Source organism: Oncorhynchus tshawytscha, linkage group LG20 (assembly GCF_018296145.1).
Source record: "Oncorhynchus tshawytscha isolate Ot180627B linkage group LG20, Otsh_v2.0, whole genome shotgun sequence".
Taxonomy (NCBI): Eukaryota; Metazoa; Chordata; class Actinopteri; order Salmoniformes; family Salmonidae; genus Oncorhynchus; species Oncorhynchus tshawytscha.
The window spans coordinates 39288548-39306528 of NC_056448.1; the positions used below are offsets into that span (position 1 = coordinate 39288548).

Consider the following 17981-nt stretch of genomic DNA (forward strand, 5'->3'; position numbering starts at 1 on the left):
GAGAGTTCAGTCAATTGTCAAAGGTCTGATGGGCAAAGGCACACGGTGGAAAGGAGGATTTCCTGAAAAGTCTGATCTACTTCAGCCCACCGCTGCAGAACGGACTTTCACCTGCACAAATGTTAAATGAACGTCGCATTGTAACGAACCAACCTACAATAAAATGCAAATGAATTACTAAAAAATCATACAATGTGATTTTCTGGATTTTTGTTTTAGATTCCATCTCTCACAGTTGAAGTGTACATATGATTAAAAAAATTACAGACCTCTACATGCTTTGTAAGTGGGAAAACCTGCAAAATCGGCAGTGTATCAAATCTTGTTCTCCCCACTGTATAGAAACTAAATTTAAAAAATGATCCTATACGATACCAGGAACATCTGCAAAAAGACAGGGAGAGATAATGGAAGAAAAAAGAGAAGCGAGAAGTGAAATCTATCTCTGAGCTTACAAAGCGAAAACAAAGAAACAAGAGATGGCAATGGAAATGTAACCAACGGAATAGAAGACAGACTTTAAAGAGAACACTTGCAATGGAGACCTACCTATCAGGCAACACAACACCTCAGTCACCAGATGACTTGCAGCCATCATACCTGCCCCTAACTTACCTGCCGCTGATGCACATCCTGATACCCCTTCCTCATCGTCTGCAACAGGAATGAGAAGTCGAATACTTGCTGGAAGGAAAAGGGTTGGAAGAGGTCGCTCAAAAGCATACAGAGATCTTAGTATGACAATATGTCAAACTTGATAATGCTTTAAGTAAAGCTGAGAAATACAAAAAAGGTATGATTTGACTGATGAACAAAAGGACAAGATTCCAACAAAGACAAAGACAAAACAGCAAATGAAGGGAACTCCGAAGATCTTGAGAAGGATTTTATTGTTTCAAAATGCCATAATTGCAGAGTTAAAACAAAAGTATTAAAAAAATGTGCAATGCCAAGGACAAACAAGTGGCTTCAAAAATGCTCAGAGGCAACATCCTGAGAAAGTATGGCCTTGTCAAAGCCGCAAACAGAGAATTTGGATTTTCAGCAAAAGCAATAAGGGCAAGTGAAAACAGGCCATCAAGTCTTCAATACTCCAGGAAAAATCAGTGTAACAGAATTAGCACTGCCACAGAAGAGAAAATCATTAGATTCTATGAACGTGATGACAACAGCAGAGCAACAACAGGGAAAAAGGACACACTAACGAGGAACAAGAAGAAAAAGCAGAAGCGCTAAGAAGAAGTTTAAGAAAATTAAAATGTCCTACTGTGATTTCTGCAAAATACGTCCTTTTTGGGTTGTCAAGTCAACAGTCCAGGATAGGGACACGTCTCTGCAAAACCCAAGCCAACCTCCAGTTCATGGCGGACAAACTACAGCATCACAAAGCGATCAGCTGCAGCAACGTTGAGAAAGTTAGTGAGTCTTTGTGCTGTGGGAACCTGATAAAAAGAGTGCATGTACACAGTTCTCCCTTTGCCAAGCAAAATTAAAACATCTGACTGTGATGCTGGTGAGCAGACATGGTGGTTTGAATGGAAAAACAAAGCTGAAGAGAGAGAGAAGAAAAACAAAGAGGGAAACATGGAGAAATTCATTGTACATTTGACAGTAAAATAAAATATATGTGGCACACTGTAGATTCTATTGGAGGACCTCTCCAAAGGATTGAAATGAAGTTGGGGAAACACGTGTACGACATTCGACACCAATACTCCAAACTGAGAGAATTAAAAGAGAATCTGGGGAAAGAGGAGATCATTGTGCATATTGACTTTGCAGAGAACTACCTGTGTAAATACACCAGTGAAATCCAGGCAGTTCACTTTGGTGATTCTCAGAAGCAGGTGACCCTCCACACCTGTGTTGGATATACCACAAATGATACAGTTTCAATTTGCTCACTGAGTTCTTCTATGCGGCATGACCCATCTGCTATCTGGGCCCATCTCTCAAAAACACTGGCCTACTTTCTTGAGCTTTGCCCATCAGCTACTGCTGTACACTTGGTGAGTGATGCGCCTACAACCCAATATAGTTCTAAAAATAATTTTTACTATCTCTCCACCCTTCCCTTTGAAATGGGTCTCCAGAGAGTTATGTGGAATTTCCTAGAAGCCGGACATGGAAAAGGCCCAGCTGATGGGGTAGGAGCAGCTGTGAAACGAAGAGCTGCTGAAATTGTGGCACAAGGCAAGGACCTCCCAAATGCAAAAACTATTTGAGGAACTGTCAAAAGACCAGTCAGCTATCAAGCTCTTATATATCTCAGAGGAGGAGCTAGAGAGCATCGAGGCCCTCCTACCGGATCACCTGGAGACAATCAGTGGGACAATGAAGATACACCAGGTAATAGTTGTGGGTTATTTCATGTTGAATTTCACATTTGTTATACAAACATATTATCACTACACTTTGTACCACTAGACTATGTTATGATTACATATTCCGAATGTGCATAACTTTTTGAATTTCCTATGTTTCCAGATCGTCACCGACAGTCCAGGGGAGATAACTTGGCGGCTACTCAGTTGCTTCTGTTCCTTTCCACATCACTGCAGCTATTTAAGCCCACAGACTGTGACTCTGGTTGAAAAAACTGAGGCAGACCAAGATGGAAAATTCAACTCATCTCAAAGCACCTACCAGCCCATTGAAGATCTAAGTGAAGCATTGAATGGAAAGTGGTATGTAGTTGAGTATGATCAGGACGTTTACCCTGGTATTGTGCAAGACGTTCACGCAGAGAGTGGTGCTTTTGTGAAAACCATGAGTCGCATTGGCCCAACCGTTTTTTTTTTGGCCAATGAGAGACGACATCATATGGTACAGACCACAGCATGTCCTTGGACTTGTCCCTGAGTCCCATCCAGTGACCAAAAGGTACATGGAGCTGGATGCCTTGGTCTGGGAGGAACTTAGCTCTCTTTCTAAGCCTTAGATACACTTGGAAACTCACTATACAGTACATACAAAGCAGGGCATAAAATCATACATTAAATAAAACGTGTAGCTCTCAATGAACTCTTCCCTCTATATATGTGCTAGAATTTCTATTTGTAGCATCTGTAACACATTGTTCTCATGTTGTTCTGGTGATTTGTTCAAAATGTTTGCAATAAAATATTGTTTTCATCCATACATTTTTTTTTTTTTTTTTACATAGATGTCATTTCCACCACGCCCCATATTTTGAGGTAAATTAATATATTATGCATAATTACATACATTTATTTGTTTTAGATATGGAAATCATATGGTTGTTATCATAATCTCACAAAAAGGTTGCCTGGATATATCTTATTTTTCATGATAAATAAATGTTTTCAGCTGTCACCAAGGCAAGTTTATACATTCACGCATCGTGTTGAATTATTCATATTAGGAAAACCTTAAGAATCTCTTTAAATAATATTCAGTACAAGTTCATGTACAAATGTATAAGACATCCGTTATAAATCAACTGTTCGATATTTAATTTTCAACTAAAATGGATGTTTAATGACGTGATGGAAATTACATTTGTCTATGGCTGTCTGGGAAAAATGACAAAAATATATACATTCCTGAATAGTACGATCGCAGCCATTATCAGATATTGTTTCTAGACAAATCAAAGAAGAGTACAATACTGGTAAAATGGTGTTTGAATAAGTTTTAATTTCTGAAAGTTTTGAAGTTGCATAATCACCCATAAATGTCACTAGAAAACAGTTTATGCAAATGCAGCTACTTTGCTGTTATTCTGTCTGTTATTTTGATGACTAAATTAGCCGTAGTTGGCATGGCTAGTAAGCAAGGGATAACAAGGTTGCCAGCCAGTATGGCAATGGAACAATAGTCGCGTCTCCTGCAACCCTAGATTTGTGTCGGGACTACATCTTGTGGAAGGATGAAATAAAATGAATAAATTAATCAAAATAAAAAATCATATGAAAATATATCAGTCATTATTTGAATATGTTGGTAACCCGTTGTATAAAAGTGATAATGCCCTCAAAACCGGTGTTTGGAGGATATATTGGCACGGTTTGCTGGCCCGAGACGAACCCGTACCAATATATCCTCCAAACACCGGCTTTGAGGGTTATTATCACTTAAATAAGGAATCGTGCAAAACATTTACAGTCGAGAGGAATATGTTAGTTAACGTAGAGACAAACAATTATGTCTTGTTTTGCACACTTTGTACAAAATAATAAAAGGCAGTACTACAGGATATTTCTCAACGTAGCTCTTCATTAGCTAGCTATAAGTGGCATGTTCAAGTATCGCCAACTAGGATCAAACTGACCATGACCTAACCAATTGGGTGGTCTTAACCAATCATAGCACAGTATGATATGGCAGTAAAATGCATCTAATTACAATTCAGTATGTTTACACATATGAATATGACATATTATTTAATTTTTTTGGTCATAAAGTTAAGTTACGAAAATCGCTATTTAGCAAGCTAGCTGACTAGCTAATATTAGCCAGCTAGCTAACGTAGCTAGCTTGATGGGCATTGAGTAGGTTATGAAATTGTAATTTGTGTTGTTTAATGTTTTCGGGACTCCTTAGAAAACCACCAAATCGGGTTGTCTTGTTAATTAAACAGTGGATGTAAATAATCTAGCTAGCTTAAGCATTTACTGAAATTGCATACAATTTTGTAAGCTTGCTTTGCTGATACTCGCCATGCAATGCACCTGAAGTAACATAGCTAACTAACTATTTTCTTGCTTATTGTGTAGTGGATGATTTAAAATAACTGTATGCGTATGGAAGTGTAGCGGCCTATGTAGCCGATCTGTGTAGGGACCCTAAAATGTTTGGTATATATATTTGTTCCGAATCTAGCTATGAACCTCAGCTATCATAGCCGGTTGTATCGACTTCAAAACAGTCTGAATGGCATCAATGAAGCCAATCGATTGAGTATAATATAACTTGTGCCAAGGGTGCAAGTTGTATATACATGTAGTTATTACCAAGCATGAGATTCTCACATTGTAGCCAGTACATTGAATATATTCACTGATCATGTATCCTACCTTGGCAAATAAAGGTGCGGTTCAGGTATGAATGTCTGAGAGACATTATTTTTCAGTCATATCCAATACCAGGAGTATCAAACTCCGGTCTTTGAATGCTGCTGGGGTCTGAATACCTTTGGAAAGTATTCAGACCCCTTCATTTTTTCCACATTCTGATACGTTACAGCCTTATTCTAAAATTGATTAAATACATGTTTTTCCTCATCAATCTACACACAACACCTCATAATGACAAAGTGAAAACAGCTATTTAGAAATACCTTATTTACATAAATATTCAGACCCTTTGCAATGAGACTCGAAATTGAGCTCAGCTGCATCCTGTTTCCATTGATAATCCTTGATGTTTCTACAACTTGATTGTAGTCCACCTGTGGTAAATTCAATTGATTGGACATGACAAAAACCAAGCCATGAGGTCGAAAGAATTGTCCGTAGAGCTCCGAGACAGGATTGTGTCGAGGCACAGATCTGGGGAAAGGTACCAAAACATTTCTTCAGCATTGAAGGTCCCCAAGACACAGTGGCCTCCATCATTCTTAAATTTAATAAGTTTGGAACCACCAAGACTCTTCCTATTCCTGGCCGCTCGGCCAAACTGAGCAATTAGGGGAGAAGGGCCTGGTTCAGGGAGGTGATCAAGAACCTGATGGTCACTCTGACAGAGCTCCAGAGTTCCTCTGTGGAGATGGGAGAACCTTCCTGTAGGACAACCATCTCTGCAGCACTCCACCCATCAGGCCTTTATGATAGAGTGGCCATACGGAAGCCGCTCCTCAGTAAAAGGTACATAACAGCCCACTTGGAGTTTACCAAAAGGCACCTAAAGACTTTCTGGTGAAACCAAGATTGAACTCTTTGGCCTGAATGCCAAGCATGGTGGTGGCAGCATCATGCTGTGGAGAAGTTTTTCAGCTGCAGGGACTGGGAGATTAGTCAGGATCGAGGGAAAGATGAATGGAGCAAAGCACAGTGAGATACTCGATGAAAACCTGCTCCAGATCTCAGACTGGGGTGAAGGTTCACTTTCCAACAGGACAACAACCCTAAGCACACAACCAAGACTACACAGGAGTGGCTTTGGGACAAACCTCTGAATGTCCTTGAGTGGCCCAGCCAGAGCCCAGACTTGAACCCGATTGAACATCTCTGGAGAGACCTGAAAATAGCTGTGCAGCAACGCTCCCCATCCAATCTGACAGAGCTTGAGAGGATCTGCAGAGAAGAATGGGAGAAACTCCCCAAATTGTAACCCGAAACAGGTGTGCCTAACTTGTAGCGTCATACCCAAGAAGCTTCAAAACTGTAATCGCTGCCAAAGGTAATTCAACAAAGTACTGATGTAAATTTAATATTTCATGTTTATTTATTTTAATTTTAGAAATGTGCTAAATGAATTGCTTTGTCATTGTGGGGTAACAATACCCCATAATGACAAAGAAAAACACTGGTTTTTAGAAATGTTAGAGCATATTACTATTTTCCTGTGAATAAATTCATGAAATGGAGACTGGATTAAACTATTTACCCATTTAATAACCAGACCTTTATATACTTAATTGTTATGTAAAATGTTTGATGCCTAATCGAACGTGCTGCTATATGCTGCCAGCCCACCCACAGGCGAACCACTCTGGGCGGACCACTCTAATGTACACATACGGTAAAATAGGTTTCTAGCACGTTCAAAATCGACTGGAGTGATATTCTGAAAAGCAGTGCTTGCAGAGGTGTCGTAAACAGAACATACCAATGCTTTTTAGTGGACACAATACAGTAGGTTGATCATTAGGAGAGATAGGTTTAGGGGGAAATAAGCTGTCCTGTGTAACATTACGTACTTTACAAACACAATTATCCAACAAAAGTTCGTATTACAGAACACAAGAGCAACATCAGAACTGGTGAGATAAGTCCCCTGTAGCCAGACATTTTAAGGCAGTCGCACCTGTGTGCCAACAGGTTCCAGGGCTTAGAAGTTGTACAGCCACTTAACAGAGGAGGTGATAGAGAACAGTTGCTGTTACAGAGTGTCATATTATATCCATGCCTTACAGAGACCCTAGAAGCCTTCGAACTCCTGTTAGTTTGCTTCCTGTCAACAACAGGTCAGCTTTTTCTTTGCTTATTATTTATTGTTAAGCTCTTGTGGGAAACAGAAAATGAAAGTAAATTATGATTGAGAAAAAAGAAAGAAGCAGTACTACAATGTGCCATCCTCTATATACAGTGAGGGGGAAAAGTATTTGAACCCCTGCTGATTTTGTACGTTTGCCCACTGACATAGAAATGATCCGTCTATAATTTAAATGGAGGTTTATTTGAACAGTGAGAGACAGAATAACAACAAAAAATCCAGAAAAACTCATGTCAAAAATGTTCTAAATTGATTTGCATTTTAATGAGGGAAATAAGTATTTGATCCCCTCTCAATCAGAAAGATTTCTGGCTCCCAGGTGTATTTTATACAGGTAACGAGCTGAGATTAGGAGCACACTCTTAAAGGGAGTGCTCCTAATCTCAGTTTGTTACCTGTATAAAAGACACCTGTCCACAGAAACAATCAATCAATCAGATTCCAAACTCTCCATCATGGCCAAGACCAAAGAGCTCTCCAAGGATGTCAGGGACAAGATTGTAGACCTACACATGGCTGGAATGGGCTACAAGACCATCTCCAAGCAGCTTGGTGACAAGGTGACAACAGTTGGTGCGATTATTCGCAAATGGAAGAAACACAAAAGACCTGTCAATCTCCCTCGGCCTGGGGCTCCATGCAAGATCTCACCTCGTGGAGTTGCAATGATCATGAGAACGGTGAGGAATCAGCCCAGAACTACACGGGAGGATCTTGTCAATGATCTCAAGGCAGCTGGGACCATAGTCACCAAGAAAACAATTGGTAACACACTACGCTGTGAAGGACTGAAATCCTGCAGTGCCCGCGAGGTCCCCCTGCTCAAGAAAGCACATATACATGCCCGTCTGAAGTTTGCCAATGAACATCTGAATGATTCAGAGGAAAACTGGGTGAAAGTGTTGTGGTCAGGTGAGACCAAAATGGAGCTCTTTGGCATCAACTCAACTCGCCGTCTTTAGAGGAGGAGGAATGCTGCCTATGACCCAAAGAACACCTTCCCCACCGTCAAACATGGAGGTGGAAACATCATGCTTTGGGGGTGTTTTTCTGCTAAGGGGACAGGACAATTTCACCGCATCAAAGGGACGATGGACAGGGCCATGTACCGTCAAATCTTGGGTGAGAACCTCCTTCCCTCAGCCAGGGCATTGAAAATGGGTCGTGGATGGGTATTCCAGCATGACAATGACCCAAAACACACGGCCAAGGCAACAAAGGAGTGGCTCAAGAAGAAGCACATTAAGGTCCTGGAGTGGCCTAGCCAGTCTCCAGACCTTAATCCCATAGAAAATCTGTGGAAGGAGCTGAAGGTTCGAGTTGCCAAACGTCAGCCTCAAAACCTTAATGACTTTAAGAAGATCTGCAAAGAGGAGTGGGACAAAATTGTGGTAGCATTTTGTAGTGTGAATGATTTTACTAATTGCATTTTAGTACTATACAAAGTTAGGTGTGCAATTTGATAGATTCCCCCGCTCCCCCTACCTCGGGCTTCCAGTGGGGAGACCTGAGGTCAACCTACCCCCGCCCCCCTCCCCATCTCGTACTTCTGAGTGGGAGACCTTCCCAGGCAGTAGCCTGCCTAGCTCACAAACTAGAATCAGGGCGCCCATTCCGACAAAGTTAATTGACCCACAGTCCTACACGGTGACATGATATCATTGAGGTGACATGGAAATAAGAGATAGAAAACTGATTGCGCAAATGTCACCAATTCCGATTTTTTTTGTGCGGGCACCCGTTCCGGCCCCGGCAAGATGCCGCCCTAGGCAGCTGCCCATGTCGCCCATACCTAAATCTGCTACTGAGATGGGGAAAAGGTAGTGGAATAGTGTTGAAGTTTTAATAGTGGAGGGCAATTTAAGAGTGGCAGGTAACCTCGAGGTTAGAGCATTAGGCCAGTGACTGAAAGGTTGTGGATTGAATTCCAGGGCTGACAAGGTGAGTGAAGAAAAAAAATCTGTCGCTGTGCCCTTGAGCAAGCCACAACCACAATTGCTCCAGGGGCGCTGGGCAATGGTGACCCTGGCCGTGACCCCACTCCCTGCAGGTGTCTCATTGGGATTTGGGATATGCAAGGAACACATTTCCATTACACACTTGTGTGTTGTTAAGATAATGGGTATAATGCCAACCCAGAGATGGTGCTAGTGGGGCCCCTATCTAGGATATATAAACAGGTGCATTATGAGTGTCCTATTGAAAGGAGATGATCGTGGACTTCAGGAAACAGCTGAGGGAGCAGCCCTCTATCCACATCGACGGGACAGTAGTGGAGAAGGTGGAAAGTTTTAAGTTCCTCGGCGTAAACATCACGGACAAACTGAAATGGTCCACCCACATAGACAGCGTGGTGAAGAAGATGCAGCAGCGCCTCTTCAACCTCAGGAGGCTGAAGAAATTTGGCTTGTCACCAAAAACACTCACAAACTTTTACAGATGCACAATCGAGAGCATCCTGTCGGGCTGTATCAACGCCTGGTACGGCAACTGCTCCGCCCACAACCGTAAGGCTCTCCAGAGGGTAGTGAGGTCTGCACAGCGCATCACCGGGGGCAAACTACCTGCCCTCCAGGACACCTACACCACCCGATGTCACAGGAAGGCCATAAAGATCATCAAAGACAACAACCACCCAAGCCACTGCCTGTTCACCCCGCTATCATTCAGAAGGCGAGGTCACTACAATTGCATCAAAGCAGGGGCCGAGAGACTGAAAAACAACTTCTATCTCAAGGCCATCAGACTGTTAAACAGCCATCACTAACATTGAGTGGCTGCTGCCAACATACTGACTCATCTCTAGCCACTTTAATAATGGAAAATGTACTTAATAAATGTATCACTAGCCACTTTAAACAATGCCACTTTATATAATGTTTACATTCCCTACATTACTCATCTCATATGTATATACTGTACTCTATACCATCTACTGCATCTTGCCTATGCCGTTCGGCCATCGCTCATTCATATATTTTTATGTACATATTCTTATTCATTCCTTTACACTTGTGTATTTAAGGTAGTTGTTGTGAAATTGTTATATTAGATTACTTGTTAGATACTACTGCATGGTCGAAACTAGAAGCACAAGCATTTCGCTACACTCGCATTAACATCTGCTAAACATGTGTATGTGACAAATAAAATTTGATTTGATTGGGACGTTGTGACCTGTAACATGTTATACCTGAGTAAAGGATTATGCTTGAACTTTACCAAACTTTCCGAACTGAGTTATTCACATACACATACAAACAGGACAAATAAAAAGCAGCCCCCAAATTATTTTTTAATTTTTTTATTCCCTGTTCCCTATCCCCTTTCTGTCACAAAGTGAAATTAATTCACACTCCAGAACAGTAGGCGGACACAGCCCACACAGTTGGTGGCGGCATGCAAGGACACATGCCATCCGGTCTTGTCTAGAATGGATACAGTAATTTAACGTCACATTTTTGTGATGTGAATTTTAGCTAATCCTATCTCTTTATCTGCTGTGTACGTTCTAGCCTGCTACATAAAGTCAATTTTGACCGAAGCTGTATCCTTTCTAGACAAACCCCTTCCTTCCCGCCTTTGGGACAACAACCCTGTTAGGGCGGAGACAAGACCATATCTGAGTAGCTTCACATTGCTGGCAGCATGCTAGGTAGCTACAGTATGTAGTTAGCTTGGTTCTTATTCTATGCGAATGAGTCTGAGGGCAAAATGGCTACAGCTTACAATATGTTTCAGTCAGAAACAACATCGATTATGGCCGTTGTCGTCGAGACGGTAATTACAGAAATTAGTCCATTTTTGCGCGTCGTGCCAAACTCGTACAATCCGGAGAGAGAGGTGAGTACAGCGTGACTAATGACGTTACCGAGTTGCACAAGTTAACGTTAGCTAAAGTTGCACCAACATTTACTGGTAACTAAAGTTAGCTGCAATACGTTGTCTAGTAGATAGTTTATCAAACATTGGTGTTTAACCACATATGATCATCTCTAATGTAATTGGCAAAGTAAGCTAGCCACGTTAGCTTCATGCAATTAGCTTATCAAGCTAGCTAACGTAGCAAGTTAGCTTGCTTACTTATTGGTTTCACATCTTTGCTGTAGCACGTATGGAAAGCTGGCTTCTTAGCTAACGTGTTCCCCCCTATTCTCTACACAGCTTTGCACAATTATGAATCTGGTGACGGGAGAGGCTATTCGTAAAATCTGCCAACTATTCCTAGTGGCTTCCTCGAGTTTACAAAATGAGAACGTGAAACTGAAGACCAAGGTGGAGCAGATGACCCAGTTGTTTGAAAACAATACACATCCTGGTAAAAGTATGCTTATTTTGACGCTCATGTAAAAATGTATGTTGCCATTAGGGTTGGGCGATGTCAACCTTTGTCTTATCGTGATGAAGTACCCATAAAACGTGAATCATGACTAAATATATTTTGTAGACTAATCTTTTTTAGTAACCTATTCCTCTCTGTTGGAGCTGTTGCACGTAAACGTGTGTGTGCGCGCGGTAATGCAAGTGACCGTCAAGGATGAGCCCTCGCTGGCTGTGCGTATTGTGAAGTGTTGTAAGATTAAATTTATGCTTGATCCGAAATGTGGTCGGAGGCGCCCTGGACGGTGGGACGTAATTTCGCATCCCCCGGGGGCACGCAGCGGACAGATTGAGCTCTGTACCACATCGCTGTGCGCCTGTAATGTTTTGTAAATTTCGGAGGGCTCCAGTTGACAGTAGGTGAGGGCGGGAAGTCCTGTATAAACACAAACTCACTTCCTTGACAACAGCTCTGCGCTGGGGAAGAGCAAGAAGTATGAATTCCCTGGCTTCTGCAGAGGCCATATCACGTAAATGCTGCACATCAATACAGATAACGGATTGACCATATAGTGCCTTTTAAATAAATCACCAAGGGGGAAAGGTGAATACCTAATCAATTGTACAAATGAATGCATTCAACTGAAATGTGTCTTCCACATTTAACACAACCCCTCTGAATCAGAGCCCTGCTGCAACTCTGCTGTCCCCAGAACGGGATAATCATTCAATGAGTCACATTTTTGCACAATCTTCCTCTCTTATTATGCCTATGCTTCTATACTCCTACTATCATTGAAAAGGGCCTACACTACACAATTTATTTCAGAAGCTGTGCTCAGCTGTAAGTTCTTTTGACTTCTCATTTAAATTTTTCCATTTTGATACTGTTTGCTCAATTTCACTTGTTGCCCCTAATATTTGTCTTTTAAAATAAAGCTGTGATGAAGAGTCTCATAGACTGACCTTAAGTTCCCATTTGAAAGCTGATACTTTAGGACATAATAGCTTATTTGGGAAATACTCTCCATAGCTTTTGATAGGCTATTTTAATTAGTAGGATTTGGCATTTGGTTCCCAATCACAAGGAGGGGGATGCATGTGTTTCTTTTATAGTAGACTAAGCTTTGCTCAACTGTAAGGTTTGTTCAAACTGTTGTAAGATGTATCTATTTTCCTATTGTTTGTTCTGCCGCTCTCATTCTTACCGTAGGCCTATCATGTTTTTGGGTTATTCAAAAACAACTTAAAACTTTGAGAGCCTAGAAGACCGTTAGATAAATTCATGGTTTGATCATGAAGTAGTGCAGTGAGAGAAAGCCAGCATGCATAAAAACTGAAGTCCTATTCATATATATATACAGAAAATATAAAATTTGGCTTTTAAAATAATTGGACACGAGTGTCCGCTATAAAATATATACAAATGTAATAGGATTAGGCTACATGGCCCAGATCATCTGACATTGAGATGGAAAAAAAAATTTTTTTTTACTGGCCCGTTAGCGCTGCTTTGATTAAATCTTAGCTATGTCTACATTCTCTTGCATTCTGTAAATTGTTTATAACATATTTATTGAAATATGTTATGCAGTCTATAGAAAAATCATAGGCTACTTGTGATGGTCCTGCTGTGGGCTACCCGGTCAGCTCATTACTGCGTGGTGCCAGTCAAGTTGAAATAGGCTATACATTCTGTCATATCACAATGTCGTCGCCATCAACGATGGCTGTCAATCATCTTCGATATCTGATACGATTCTAATATCGCCCAACCCTAATTGCCATATATTGGTAGACTTATTTGACTAACTAAATTAGACAAGTGTCCTGTTCAGCTGGTTTATTTGTACATCAAGATGCCTCATGCTACACAATCAGGAGATCTATAGGCTAATATGTATATTACTCATATTCCTTTCATCTTTAGGTCCTGCAAATTTTTGCAGTAAACCCACAGAGACATCTTCATTGGAGAATGACTCCTCTCTGGGAGACACAGATGGACTGAATACAGACCTCTCCCCAAGAGACACTGATTCCAACGTTGAGCATATGAGAGCTGCTCTGCCTGAGGGCAACGAGAGAGACGGCCATGAAAGCCAGAAAAACAGCAATACTACTAAAGGGACACGATCCAAAGAAACCAAACGCTTCAAGTGTGATATTTGTGAGAAGACCTTCAGCCAGAACAAACGGCTGATACAACACAAGCTAACTCACACAAGACCCTTCAAGTGTGATGTTTGTGAAAAGACCTTCAGCAGGGAAGGGTCACTGGAGTCTCACACGCTAACTCACACAAAACCATTCAAGTGTGATGATTGTGACAAGACCTTCAGTCGGAATCGCTTGCTGGTACGTCACAAGCTAATTCACACAGGAGAGAGGCCATTCGCTTGTGGTCAATGTGGCAAAACTTTCACAATGTCTAAGCAGCTTGAACATCACATGTTGCGTCACAGAGAGAAAACGCTCAGTTGCAAAGTCTGTGGAAATACATTCTTTACCAAAAAAGATCTGAAAAGACATCAGCTTGTTCATGCAGTGGAGAGACCGTTCAAGTGCCTGACTTGTGGAAAGGGTTTTACAAAAAGAAAACTGCTTATTGAGCACGAGAGAATCCACACTGGTGAAAAACCATACAGCTGTGCTGTGTGTGGGAAGAGTTACACACAGAGTGGTGGCCTGAGTTATCATATGCGAACACATACAGGTGAACGTCCGCATTCATGCTCAGAGTGTGGTAAGCGCTTTATAACTAAATCCAGCCTTGAAAAGCACAAGGTAATCCATACAGGGCAGAAGCCATTTACATGTGAGACTTGTGGAGCTGCTTTCGGCCATAAAGGAAACCTTGTGAGACACCAAGTGCTTCACACAGGGGAGAGACCGTACAAATGTAAAGTGTGTGGGAAAAGCTACCTTCAGTCCACCCTCTTAAAAGCTCACATGCACCGTCATGGGGCAACCAAACCATTTATGTGTGACCTATGTGGGAAGACTTTTATGTACAATTTTCTAATGAGGCGACACCATCTAAAATGGCACACGGCTGAAGGAGAGAAGCAGAAAGAACGAGAGAGGAAAGAGAGAACGAGAACCGCCAGGAGACCGGGAACCTCAACAAAGCCATTCAGTTGTGACATATGTTTGAACGGCTTCAGCTCCATGCTAACTCTGAAAAACCATCAACGAATTCACACGGGACAAAAGCAATACTCTTGTTCCATTTGCGGAAAGACCTTTGCCTATAAACATACTTTTGACTACCACATGAGACTTCACAGTGGGGTGAAGCCCTACGCTTGTAAATACTGTGAAAAGAAATTTGTTCTTAGGCAAGCTCTAGAAGGACATGAGCGAACCCATACTGGTGAAAAGCCCTTCAAATGCAGTTATTGTGACAAGACATTTGCAGTCAACACCAATCTCAAAAGGCATGAGCGAGTCCACACGGGAGAGAAGCCATTCAAATGTGACGTTTGCGGGAGAGGTTTCGGCCAAGCCAACAACGTCAAAGCCCACATGCAAGTCCACACTGGAGTTAGGCCTTATTATTGCAAGAGATGTGGAAAGGGCTTTTCTGACATAAGACACTACAAAAACCATAGCTGTAATGGTGTGGCAGTGACACACGATCAGTCGAACAAATCTTCAGACCGCACTTTCAGAAGTAGAAAGGGAGAAATGCGGTAGAGGCAGGAGTGCTTGCCTTTATGCTGCTGTGCTGTCGACTCAGTGATATAATCTCTATCATTCACAATGGGGCAACTTCCTGCTTTCAGACATCAGGAACAACGGGGATGTATTCAGCAGGGTGAAAAGTTCTGGGGTGTGTTTCTGGAATGCCACAGCTGTCATATTACATTTCACAATACCCAGGCACAAGTAAATTTGCTCCTCACAACCCAGAGCCCCTATTGCCTCGTCCTAGTTTGCTCTTACTTTGAGGCATGTTCACATTGGGGAGAGCCTATTTGACTTGTTTTATTTCTGTTCAGCTAAACTACAAAGCTTATCTTTTATTTTTATTTTAGGGATTAAGGTTAGCTGTTTAGGAATTGAGGTGTGTGCCTGCGGTAATGCTTGGAGATCCAGGGTTTATGTTCATGAGCCCATTATTTCTGACAGTTTGAATTGTCTGTTTAATATATATTTTTTCCATTATGTAAAGATCATTAAAACACATACAAATATCAGAACTTTGCAGTTTGTCTATCAGACAGGACAGCTTGGTGACACCTATTCAGGTGATGGTGCAGTAGAGGCTGGTGGAAGGAGCTGTAGGAGAACGGGCTCATTGTAATGGCTGGAATGAAATAAATTGAATAGAGTTGAGGTTTCCGTATATTTTTGTTTGACAGCTGTCCATTTATTCCATTGCAGCCATTACAATGAGCCCTTCCTCCTATAGCTCTGCCCACCAGCCCCCACTGCGGTGAGTATATCATTTCTCCTGACTGAGTGGTGAGGTATTATAAGTAGGTCAGAGTTCTGAGTTATTTGTCGACTGGTACCTGTTTGGCGACACTTCCCACGTCCGAACCTATATCTGGAATAATTACGGACAATTCCACCATGAACCGTAGCGATAAAATAAAATAGAGGTGTGTGTGTATATATATATATATAATTCCCCGGTGCCCTTTAGCTCCAATAGTGCATTTCAAATGCTTCATGCGCCATCAGGAGTTTTCTATAAGAGTATGTGACTGACGTCAGCGCTATCACCATCTACTGGTTTTAATGTCTATGATATTGACAGGCTGATTAGCTAGGACAAAATGGTGTGACAGATTTACACGCAAAGTTTGTGGAATTTAAGAATGGGATGGTAGTATCTAACAATTGCGTCCAAATCTGTCTTTGACACCTTTTTGTCCTAGCTAATCAGCCTGTCAATATCATAGACATTAAAACCAGTAGATGGTGATAGCGCTGACATCAGTCACGTACTCCTATGGACAACTCCTGATGGAGCATGAAGCCGGAAGTATTTGAATATGAAATACACTATTCGGGCTGAAGGGCACCGGGTGAAAAAATAAATATATATTTTTGCTACGGTTCATGTTGGAATTGACCATAACTAGCAAAGGATCATGGTCGACGTAGTCCTTTTCATCCTGCCTGAGTGAATCTACCATAGCAAACGACGCATTCTTTATCAGAACGGTCTACCAACTGCGGATATTCCCCCGAAGTGGGAAAAGCATAGCGAAACAGGCAGATGTAGGTCTGTAAATATGTTGCACGGTGGGCTAGATCATTTTACCTTTATTTAACTAGGCAAGTCAGTTATTAACATTCTTATTTTCAATGACGGCCTAGGAACAGTGGGTTAACTGCCTGTTCAGGGGCAGAACGACAGATTTGTACCTTGTCAGCTCGGGGGTTTGAACTTGCAAACTTCCTAATAAGGTTGCCTTTACACATTTACGTATCTTGGCATTAAAACACACCGGTAGGTAGCTCTTTTTGTCAGGTTTGTACTTTCCTCAGTGGTACCACCAGTCTTTTGTAATAAGTAGTATTTTGTGTTTAGTGAAGTTAAATTGGTCAGCCAGACATGACATTGCCAAAAGTATATGTGGACACCTGCTTGTCAAACATCTCATTCCAGAATCATGGGCATTAATATGGAGTTGGTCCCCCCGCTATAACAGCCTCCACTCTTCTGGGAAGGCTTTCCACTAGACTTTGGAACATTGCTGCAGGGACTTGCTTCCATTCAGCCACGAGCATTAGTGAGGTCGGGCACTGATGTTTGTCAATTAGGCCTGGCTTGCAGTCGGCATCCAATTCATCCCAAAGGTGTTCGATGGGGTTGAGGTCAAGGCTCAGTGCAGGTCAGTCAAGTTCTTCCACACCAATCTTGACAAACCATTTCTGTATGGACCTTGCATTGTCATGCTGAAACAGGAAAGGGCCTTTCCTGCGATTACTTTATTGAGATCCTCCATTAATCTTCTTTGTGAGTTGATGCTGTTCAGGTGGGTGCCTTCTCCCTTGTTAGTTCAAATGTTTTAAATGAAAGTCAATTAACTAAGACCATACCCAGCTGTATTGGTGTCTATGGGAGACCCACCCATTGTGACCTCTTTCCAGTACAAGACATCCTTAAATCATGCACAGATGCGTGCGACTCTTGGCTGCAGTAAGACATCTGTAGCCTAGATTTACGTTAATACTTATAAACATAATGTTTGGGGTTCTCATACTTACAATGATGTTTTGATTGTTGCTTGACCAGTTGCTAAGATTCTATTTGGTTGTGATCTTTGCTAAATAACTATTTTGGGTGCATCAGTTGCTTACACTCGTTGACAGTCTGTAGCAAAAGCTAACCAAATAACCATGTTACTGGTTGAAGTGTTTATAATGCAGTTGGTTTACGATAGTGACAAACATATTAGTGACATAGTGACAAACAAAAGTATTATGAAATGCACTCGTAAGCAAAAGGTAAATAGAGGCTT

The 17981-nt window shown here is 41.6% G+C and overlaps 1 protein-coding gene and 1 long non-coding RNA gene across 3 annotated transcripts; both read left to right on the plus strand.

The window, feature by feature from the left end:
* Positions 1 to 302: 302 nt before the first annotated feature.
* On the plus strand, positions 303 to 2605 carry LOC112220021. The gene is made up of 2 exons (XR_002948815.2): positions 303 to 2349; positions 2488 to 2605. It is a non-coding gene; the product is annotated as an uncharacterized LOC112220021 (long non-coding RNA).
* A 7964-nt stretch (positions 2606 to 10569) lies between these two features.
* LOC112220019 (oocyte zinc finger protein XlCOF6) lies at positions 10570 to 15701 on the plus strand. Of its 2 annotated transcripts, none has more exons than XM_024381567.2 (3): positions 10570 to 11022; positions 11344 to 11503; positions 13430 to 15701. In XM_024381567.2, the coding sequence occupies exons 1-3, from the start codon at positions 10894 to 10896 to the stop codon at positions 15196 to 15198; spliced, it is 2058 nt and encodes a 685-aa protein (XP_024237335.1). In that variant the 5' UTR covers positions 10570 to 10893; the 3' UTR covers positions 15199 to 15701. The 2 variants fall into 2 exon arrangements, with proteins under 2 accessions (XP_024237335.1, XP_024237336.1); XM_024381568.2 differs by having other exon boundaries at positions 11344 to 11497.
* The last annotated feature ends 2280 nt before the right edge of the window (positions 15702 to 17981 follow it).

Coding starts and splice junctions, on each gene's coding strand:
- LOC112220019 (XM_024381567.2), top strand. CDS start 10,894: ATGGCTACAGCTTACAATATGTTTCAGTCAGAAACAACATCGATTATG. Junction 11,023..11,343: donor CGTACAATCCGGAGAGAGAG/GTGAGTACAGCG, acceptor TTCTCTACACAG/CTTTGCACAATTATGAATCT. Junction 11,504..13,429: donor CAATACACATCCTGGTAAAA/GTATGCTTATTT, acceptor TTTCATCTTTAG/GTCCTGCAAATTTTTGCAGT.